The sequence below is a fragment of the Centruroides sculpturatus genome, unplaced genomic scaffold (assembly GCF_000671375.1).
Source record: "Centruroides sculpturatus isolate CEXI.00-Female unplaced genomic scaffold, Cexi_2.0 scaffold547, whole genome shotgun sequence".
Classification (NCBI taxonomy): domain Eukaryota; kingdom Metazoa; phylum Arthropoda; class Arachnida; order Scorpiones; family Buthidae; genus Centruroides; species Centruroides sculpturatus.
Window position 1 is genome coordinate 152,939 of NW_019384676.1, and position 10,890 is coordinate 163,828.

Below are 10,890 nucleotides of genomic sequence, written 5' to 3' on the forward strand. Positions count from 1 at the left end.
ATAACAATAATAACAATAATAATTGATTTTATTAATAATTGTTAATCTTCCTCATCTCGTTAGCTGGGGAAACACAAGACTATAATTCATCACCCCGCCATTTTCAAGCCTTTATCTCCCTTCGTATGATTTATAAAGCATATCCAACAAAGGATTAGTTTACATACCTAGTGTATTAATCAAGTTTGTCTGCGAGTATTTACTTCCACATGGAATTGTATTCGTGTTTTTTTATGGTCTCCTGTCTTTTAAATTGTATAAAATTTACTGTTTTCCAGTTAATTGAGATAAAAATTTTACGTATTTCCTAATAAATAATTAATATATTAAACCTCCTTTGCTCCTGACAAACAGACAGAGACATCGAGGGTCCCTCGATACGTCTCGAAGGCCAGAAAAAATTAGAGTCCGAGTAGTTCCTACCCACCCCCGCTAACCCTGGTTCCGTACAAGCTCTGAAGGTCCTACAAACAGCCATTTTATTTATAAATCGGGCAAAGTATTGATTACAAGAGGAACTGAGAAGGTTGGAAACAATCAAAAATTTAAATTTCTTCAATTCAAAAACACTTATGACAGCTGCAAATTGTGTAGATTTCTTTTAAAAATTCAATTGCCAGTATGAATTTGTGTGTAGAGAACACTACTCAAAGAAGAAAGGAACAGAAAGACAGGGGGAAAACACGTGTTTGCGTATTAATAATTCTTAATTCTTTTGTGAATGCCTGTTTTTTTTTTTGTGTTTGCCTAATTTATGAATATGAATACACTGAATATTCCAACAACGAAATAACCCTGGACAGAATTGATCCAAGTCAACTGCATCTCAATGACGTAATTGTGCTCAAACAAACTGCTTATTAGTTTCTTTGTAAGCAATCTAAGAGCATGTCGCTTCTTATTCAACAATCTTCAGTAAAAAAAGAAGAAGAAGAAGAAAAAAAAATGTTCCTCCACCGCATCCATTCAGAAGACAACTTGCAACACGCCATTTCTTTCTTTTTCTCCCCTCCATCCTCTTTCAACGCGGCTTGTATCTGTTAATATTTTAAAAGCAGGCTGTTGAAACTTCAACCCTTGAGAACTCTTTAAAATATTAAATCTTATCTTGTTGAAAAATAAAAATAAAACGAAAATAAATGACTGTGTTGACCGCACCATCATTTTCATAATCGCGCCATGTTATTTGACCACGCGACGTTCAGATTATAATTTCCAAAAAATAATAATAATTTATTTTTTAGTCGTGAAAAAATGGAATTAAATAAAAACAGTAGAGTATTTTCTTGCCTTTTTGTGACTTTTTTCACAATATTTCTACTGGTTTTATTATTATTTCTTTAATTTCAAAAACTTGCAAGGGGCTCCGATATGATTAATATAGAAAAAACGGGAAAAAAGTAGCCTCTAAACAAGATCTATACCCTTCTCGAGTAAGAAGCTTTATTAGCCTTCGGTTAGGAAAAAGAAAATTTATCGATTTATCAACGTACTTAATGAAAACACTCGACATTTTTGTGATTTCAAAATGTCGCATCTTCTGCACTTTATATTCTATAAAACTTTTAAGGTTATTGTCTAGATAGAGCTGGAGGAAAATTTCCCCCTCAAAAAAAAAAAAAAAAAAAATACTACACAGTCGAGAAAATTACAGACATTATTCTCCTCTCGAAATAATATAATAAAAGCACTCCACTCGTTCACGTTACTCGATTCGTCAATAGCGTGCAGTGTACGATAACTAAACAGATGAATAAGTTCATTAGAAATACAAAACAGTCGGGTATGATAAGAAAACAAAACAAGCTTAGGTACACGAGTGTAGCCTGTGTGTTACGTTTTGTTTTATTAGTGTGTGTGTGAAATACAGTATCGCATTATTGTATTCGTTTGAAACTGTAGTGTGAAGCGTGTCATTGCGGTACACGGTTGCAGAACGTCTGTGCCTACTTATGCAGCCTTGCATACATAATTACTATATATATTCAAAGTATTTTTGTCTTGTATATGTACATATATATAATACTAATTATTCAGATATTAGTACTTTGCACGCTTATGCACGAAGAGCTTTGCATATATTATATCCCCTTACAAGACAATTTTTGTATACATACTAAAATAATTATGTTGCTTAAAATGCTAATGTATGCTACTGTAATGCTATACGCGTACACACTTTGTATGCTTGATATAATCTTTGTATACACACAAGAAAAGAACATTTTACGTATACGAAGATTATATCAAGTTTTATATGTACGTACAAGACTGCATGCATATAATACTGTATATCAAAGTACTTACAGAAGCATACATATTAGTTTAATCATAGCAGTTGCATCCATGATACTTATGCTACTGAAATTTAATACATATTACTTTTGCATTATGCAATTTTTATTATGTATAACTTATGCAATGTAGTTTTAACATCTATAGTGCATAAAGTATTTGCACAAGAACATTCAAAATCATTTTAAAACACAACTAAACATGCCTTTGTATGTATCCATTATATATGTACTGCATCCCATTTTGTTTGTTATATAGAATTCTACAATGCCCATCCTGTATTGTCTAGACTTTGTTACACTTAAAATTAAGCCAGCCAGAAGACATTAAACAAGTAAATCTTTCGTATTTTTTACACTTAATACAAAATATACGTGTAAATAAACACGAAACATCATCGGCAAGAGTACGAAATCTCATCAATTTACGAGACAAACTCGACGTTGCGTGACAGAAAAGAAAAAAATAAGTCTTCTAAGGCTACTTTGAAACTAAATTCTCATTCAGCAACGAGTTGTAAATCTCACGTTCTTCGAATTGCCCCTCTTTTCTCTCCTACTCCTACTCCAACATTCCTATATTACTTTGCTTTGAAGTTGGCAAACTGGCCGGAACCAACACTTAATCCCCAACTAATGACTTCGTTAGGATGGATTTACTTGTCAAAGCAAACGGATGCTTTTATTAGATTTTACAATCGCTTTTTCCACTATAAATTCGAATTTATAATGACGATAAAAGATTATTGATTTTTATCGCCTTGCTGAATAAGCTTGATGGGGTATGCTTAACGGGTCAGGTGTTGAATCAATTGCGCATGACTAATAACGTGCCTACTTGACGTGGATCACTTCCAATTAACAACAACAAAATGTTTGGCTTAATTGAACTGCCTTCGTCATTCATAAATATCCATTGGTGCAGTAAAAATGCTTACTCTACTCGTCTTTCGATAATGTTGGAAAATCCCGCGTATAAAACTTTACCTCATGGATATATTTTTTTTTATTCAGTAACAATACCTACGTCAACCGAAAAAAAAACAGCATTGTATTAGAATATACTAGACTGGACGGTAAACTTTGTGTAAAGATCTTTGTTCAAGCCAGGTCCTCTACTCTGTTTCTTCATGCATCTTTGTCTAAGGAGTAGCCATTGTGCTCTATTTCTTCTTGATTCTTTGTCTTTGGTGTTTTGTTTTTTTTTTTTTCCTCGTGAATTTGTCTTTGGAAGTTCTTTCTGTTCCATTTCTCGATAAATCTTTGTTTCTGCTGCAGTTTTATTTCTTAATGGTTTCTATTTCTTTTCTTGTAGTCTTTGTATTTTTACTATATTCTTAGTTTTCCTGTAATCTATGTTTATCCCTACATTTTATTTTTCAATATTTTTACCTCACAGGCCTAATCCTTGAACCCTACTTCTTTTACAAAGAGATGTATCTTCACAATAGCTTTAGCAGTCAGAAATCCTTATCTACAGATCAATCCACAATGACAATTAATTATAAAGTATTAATTTTACATCTCTCTTCTCTAGAATTTTATACAGGAAAAAAAAATCTACAAAAGAGTATGAAAGCTGCAAATTTCCGTGGCAGTTTCTGTATTTTCTTATGAATGCCAATACACGTTTCATAGTTTCCTATGTCTCTACTAAATATAATTTTGTCATGTTTCATGTATGAGTAAGTTAGCGTGTCCTATTTCGTGTATAAAATACGATTCTAGAAATCACACGGTACATTAAATAAGCGGCTAAACACGCGCACAGAACACGAAATAACATTCTAAACAATAAAAAATATCCGCAGAAATCTTCACTTTCTTATGAATCCTGTTGTACAAAATACAATTTCTACGGAATTCTTCATACTTTTCATTTACGTACAGTATAAGCGTGCAGTACATACTGTTATCACTATTACTGTATGAGAATTTCAACCCTAAAAGCCCCCTTAATTAAACTATCCTAATGGAATAATTACATTATATCGAGTAATTTTATCGTGGATCATTTGCACATTCCTAGTACTAAAATTTATAATGAATCACTCAACTGCAAAATAAGCGCATACCCCTAATCATTTGCCTAATTTAATTCCATTTTTACCCAATTAATGCTTATACGGGGTGGCCCAAAATTCACTTAAACACCGTATAGATCACAAACTGCTTCCTTGCGAAATACACGGTTAACTAACTTTTGGCCATCTTATGGTTAGATGATTCTTAATGATATTAAAGCATTGAAAAAGTTAATTATCTTTCTTTCTTCTAGAATTTTAAAAAGAATTTTTTTTTTCTGTACTTCACCCACGAAACTTTTATTACAGAGCTGAATGGAGTGTGAAATGCGATTTACGATAACAAAAAAAGAACATCCGAACGAAAAAAAATCAAACTGTAGAAAGAAACGATTCACTATTTTTTGAAAACTTCTCCATTTTATGCACCTTCTATGCCATTGAATTCGGGAATATACCTTTGAGATGGGGCATATACTAATATGCTCCTTTTCTTATGCCACTATATAAAATTTAAAGCAGTATTTCCCACCGTATTATTTCATTCAACATCATAAAACTTGACTTATCAGGCAAAATCTATATTTTTCTGGACATTTTCCTTTATTTATTTATTCTTGTAAAATTAACTAAATATTCCTTCTATCAATACAGTACTAGGCCTATATTTAAATCGCACAGAAATGTCTTGCTATCAATTACGTGATTATCTTTCTAAAAATTACATTCTAGAACTTTTTAAGACGTTGAAATATTACAAAATTGTTTTAAATAAAAAGTAGGCACTAATTTTTCCTCTTAAAAATCCCTATTCCCCGACAGCCGCCTTTTCTAACATTTTATATCAATACTTTTCTCCTGTTTTAATATTTTCTTATTATCTTTCAAATACCCTTAAGATTTCTGAAAATTATCCTTGATTATCCGTAAAAATATCCCAAAGATCCCTAAAATACTTCCAAATACCCATAAAAATACCCCAAATAACCCTTAAAATACCCCTAAAATTCCTAAAAATTATACCAGTCTAAAGATATTTCCCTGATTCCTGATATCCCTGAAATTATCGTCAACTTTCTAAAAAAACCCTAAAATACTTAGATTTCCTATCATTTTTAAACACTTAAATAACAAAAAAATAGAAAAAAAGTTTGAAAAATTATCTCTATTTTTCTCTTTTCCGATTATTTCTCTAAATAATTGAAATATTTTAATGACTCCAGACTATCAAGAAAAATATCCCTAAATATCCCTTTTTTCCATGCTAATATTAAATTTATATCGATTTTAGAATCTCTCGAAATGTCTTGCTGTCAATTATGTAATTATCTTTCTAATCATTACATTGTAGAATTTTTTATGACTTACAATTTTTCAAATTAAAAAAAAAATAATAATCTATAATTATTTTTCCTACATATTCCCCAGACGTCACACTACTTCCCTAATAAATTTCTCTAATATACTGAACATCATCTTAATTTTAATGACTTTATATTAACACTAAAATCTAATAACCACAAAATATTCTCAAAAGAATCAAAGCCTTAAAAATCAATTCAAAAAAATTCCCAAAATCCCCCATTTTCCTTTAGAATAGCCTGTAAATATTCCCAATATCCTTTAAAATATTCTTCAAAAATCCCTAATATCATTAAAAATATCCCTAAAAATCCCTAATATCATTAAAATATTCCTCAAAAATCCCCACACCCCTAAATATATCCTAAAAATCCCTAATATTCTTTTAAATACTCGAGATGTCTAACATTCCCTACCATTTTTTAATTAATAAAAATTCCCCGTTTCTTAGAAATGTAGGGCTTAATTTTTTTTTATTGTTTGCTCTTTCGCATATTTTCCTAAACGATTAAATATTCTAACGAATCAAATATTTTTTTAAAAAAATCCCTAAAATGTCCCTAAAATTTCGTGTATTTGGAGTATTTTCCCTGACTGGACGTTTAACCAGAATGACTTTTCGCTAGCAATTACAATCTTAACAAAGATATTAAGCTTCAATACTGTTAAAAATTCCCTTTATGTATACCCAACGATTGAAATTTCCCTTTTAATACGGGCAGTTAAATATCTTACTCCATTCAAAATCTACAGGGGGAGAAGAAAAAAACCAATTTAAAGAATGCAAACAGAAAAAAATTTTTAAAAAAATAAATTTGAAGTTTAAATGAATTCGACAATTTCACTTCGTATTTATTTAACTCGTACATCAAACTTCGTTCGATTTAACAATATTAAATAAATAGAGAGAGTAAGGAAACACGAATAAAAAAAAATAAAATAAAATTTCATCTCTAAGTAAAGCACAAGCAAGCCCTTTAACCCGATTATTTATTTTTCATTTAATCAGTGTAAGTTTGTTTCATCTCACATGTTTCTTTTGATATTTTCTCTTCCCTCCCGAACTTCAAAATAAATAATAAAAAAATTAAAATAAATAAATAAAATGATTAATGATTAAAAAGACTCCAGTGCCGCAATAACCACTAAACCACCAAAACCTTCAAACCATATACCACAGGTTATTTATTAGAAAAATTTTTTTTGTAAATTATTCTACTTCAGAAATTCGAGGGAATTTTTAATATTAATAAAAATTCCATTACATAACATCCCATTCATATCAATATTTTAATTATAAAACGGTTAAATTTATTAATATCACGAGAAAATTCACTTATTGATAAGGTCATACATCCCCCTATAAATATTAATTTAAATTCCATTTTAAGATATAATAATTGTATTTAAAAAAAGAAAAGAAAGCGCTAACGTAATTGCTGATCCAGTCGCGTGACCTACAAAATGGATACGTTTCAAAATCAATTGTTTGGAAGTGGATTAAGTTTGGAATTCATCATCAGCCATGTGACTAACTACTCGATATAGAAAGAACAGTCTTTTTTTTCTTTTAATCTTATGAGAAAAGTTCTTCCCTAAATGACATAAAATTCCCGCCCATTCCCTATTACTAAGGTTATTCTCTTCGGTAATCATCCATTATTGAAGAGTAAGTCTGTTATATGCCGTAACGTTACTATAGATACACGTAAACAAATAATTTATGACCCAATCGATAGAGATATAGTTTTATTATTTTCTAAAAAAAAAAGAACTAAACTTGAAAATTTCCTACGGTATTGTCATGCAAACCGTTCTCGTATCTCCTGTAGACCTGCACACCCCCTTGAGGAATGACAGTAATCGATCGATAAGTGTCTGTTGTGTTTAAAGCGTTTCGAGTTGTACTGTCGAATCAAATGGCTCAAAACCCCAAAAGAAGACTTAGAGAAATAAATAATCAGAGAGGGAAAAGATGAACCAGAACGGACGTTTTCCCCCTAAAGAAACTAATTGTTTAGGGATTTTCACCCCCTAAAGGCACCCGTCTTTTCTGGTTGTCGCGTTCCGATGGATGGAGGTGGCCCGAGATTTCCTGATCTGGCAAGAAGTCGAGAAATCTGGTTTTAAAATGGTTTTTGATGGCAAAAAATTTTAAGCGAGGAGTACGAATTTCTCGATAGTCGTAAACTGGTGCCATTTGCCCAGTCGTTAAATTTCGGGGCTTAAAAGTGGAGCCGTAAGCACCTTTGCTGAGAGAACGAATGAAGAAAATTGTTCCACGTTTTCCCGATAAATTATTTAATTTAAGCTATTCGGCTTTACAATTCTATTTTAAAAAATATACTCCATTAAATTAATTTAATGTTAATTTTTAACAAAGTACTATGAACCTGTTAAAAAGAAATTATTTTTAATACTTAGGGTATTTTCTGCGCATTCCAGGAAATTTCCCTGTTACGTATTTTAATTGGATTAAAAAATCCCTAACTGAGGGAATATCCGTATTAAGATAGGTATTGTAAATTTCTTTCATTTGAGGAATTTGTAGGGTTTTTCCTCCTTTCTCTAATAACGACTGTTTTATCTGTTAACTGAATTTCGGTAAAATTAATAGATTAATTTCCTACTTTTGAATATTTTACTTATTAAATTATGCTATATTATTTCAATTTTTAAACATTTCCTCGGTAAGTAAATTTCCTTAAGAAGGGAAATTTTTCTTAAATTTTCCCTCTCGTTTAAATTAAATCCACTAAAGTTAAATTTCCTTAAATTAAGAGAATTTGTTTGAAATACTTTTAAAATAATTTCTAACTAAATTTTCTTTAAAAAGTCCAGGAATTTCTAAAATTTCCCTAAATTTACAGTATCATTTTCCCTAAAAACTTTAAAATTCCCTATTTAAAAATCTGCAATATTTTGATCAATTTTCAAATAATTCTCACAAAGCGGCTTATTAAGAATGAAGTATATTTAATTCGATTGACAAAAGTTAGGGAATTTCCAGAGATAATTTCCTTAATTTTTTATTAAATTTCCCTGACATTAAATCCCTGTTTTAAATATTCATTTTTAAATTTAAAAAATAAAAATGGAATTGTGTCTCATTTTCGTGAAGAAATTTCAACGAAGGATGCCCTATTCGGGGAGGGATATTAAAACGTAATAACGAACATGTTCAGGTGGAACGGTTACATGACTACATGAATGACTAACAACAGATGGGCAACGGACCAATTTGGACAACTAAGAGTACCCCGAACGGTATGACTCATCCATTATCGACATCAGCAGCTGAAAAATTGATATAAGGGATTTCCATCCCTCTATCTGATCGATACGTAATTTATTCTCATCATCAGAATCACACGTGTAAAGACGACGTCACGTGACGCGATTTCTCTCGCTCGTAATGCGGGAAAGCAAGAATGGCAGGGGGTCGACCGAATTAGTTCGGCTCGTGCCAAGGTTAAAGACGAAGATGGAGGAAGAATCCAAGCATTGCTATTTAAACCAAGCGTTTTAAATCAGTAAGAGAAAGCAAAAATCGAATGAAAACGATTGAGGGAACCCATAATGGTGACGTCAAAGGTTGACGAACGTTGCTATAGTTACGTCAAAAGACAACTTATGAGAATTATCCGATCCGACCATTTTTTGGGGGGTTACGTCTAAGGGAATTTCACACGCGTCAAACTTAAAAATCGTCTGCACCTACCTTGGAAAGCTGCCTCGAACGTCATCGAAGGTACCGTTGACGTAACGCAAGATACGAGAAACACAACCGACATCATCATCATGCAATGCATTATGAAGGGTTTGGAAGATGGAACCACGGATGCCATGTTGTTCCTTTTTTTTCTTTTTTTTTTAAATAAAAACTGTTCGGAAGAAAAAAATCACCTAGGTTATTTTTACGGTCAAGATATGAACTTTAACGCAATTTTCGACCGTGCCCACGTCATTGAACATTGGATGAGATGTTGCACATCACTCTATACATGTATACGTGCACACGTCTATTTAGAAAGCTGAGCTGCGAGATTGGTGGCCGAAAGAGTGAAAGAGCTCTGTAGCAGGCCAACTGACTGTGCATGAGACTTGAGCAGATCTGGCTGTTTATATTGATCAGTACAGGGGTGGTCGGTAGTGAGGATGGACACACGTCATTGGATTGTATAACCTGATATTTTGTTATCGCTTTTGCACTTAATCATTTTTCCGATATGTTCTACAATCCTATCTAACGAAAATTATAACCGAAAAGATAAAATTTGTTGCGTGCACTTTGCTAATTTCTTTTCATCTGTATTTTTTTTTCCTCCCGAATTTTTGAATTTTTCAACCGTTATAATTAACCAATCGTAAACTATCCTGCCGGCCGAGTTTGTGTATTTTATAACCTAATTGACCCGTATTACTTAGCGAATACGTTACCGAATTATTTGTAAAATTGGAGAATTATATTTTCTTTCATTCTTTTTCTCTAGTTTCTTAGCTGAAGTTAAATTCATTATGGACTATATCCCGTGGAAGAAGTCGGATTTCCTGGATACGATTCGGCTTCTGTGAAGTCACTTAAGAACTGACGTCAAATTTTTTTTTTTTTTTTTGAAATTAGCCAATCAGAAGATGGTTTCTTTTTTCGAATTAGGTTGTTTTTTTATTTTGAGGAGCTGCTAATATGAAAAATTAAATCGGCTTTTTTAAGACGAAAAAAGTAGAATTTGTTTGGCTTTAGCTTTCTCCTGTAATTTCTTTCAACGTGAATAAAATTGGCGAAATTACGCACATTCCAAATTTAATTTTACTCTTCCCCCCTTAAGATTAATCAATTAAAACTTAATTAATTACTATTTAAATATTCGTATTTCATTTTAAAACGTGACGCATTTCAAATTTGAATTGCATCAAGTTTTAAAATTCGAACCAACCAATCAACGATCGTAGATTTGAATCATAAAGAGTGACGTATCACTTATACAGTCACCATTTAAAAAAATAATAATAAAAATAAAAATAAAGCTTATTATATTCAAATAGAAATAACGTTTTTAATTAAGAAAATTATATTTTTAAACTTATTTTTAACGTTTAAATTTAAAAATTTATTAAATTCATAAAGGACTATATTCTGTGGAGGTGTACTACAAATTTCTCTCCATCGGTTCGAAGACATTAATTACATTATGACGTTTTTTTAAATT

General features: G+C 31.3%; 1 protein-coding gene across 1 annotated transcript in view; it reads right to left on the minus strand.

Moving 5' to 3' along the window:
• Window positions 1–9,779, minus strand: part of LOC111626840 (pikachurin-like) — an 83,149-nt gene extending 73,370 nt beyond the window's left edge. Inside the window, exon 1 of the mRNA XM_023370357.1 lies at window positions 9,402–9,779. Within this exon, the coding sequence (XP_023226125.1) occupies window positions 9,402–9,528 (127 nt within the window). The 5' untranslated portion in view covers window positions 9,529–9,779. The remainder of the gene's footprint in view (window positions 1–9,401) is intronic.
• Between the last annotated feature and the right edge of the window lie 1,111 nt (window positions 9,780–10,890).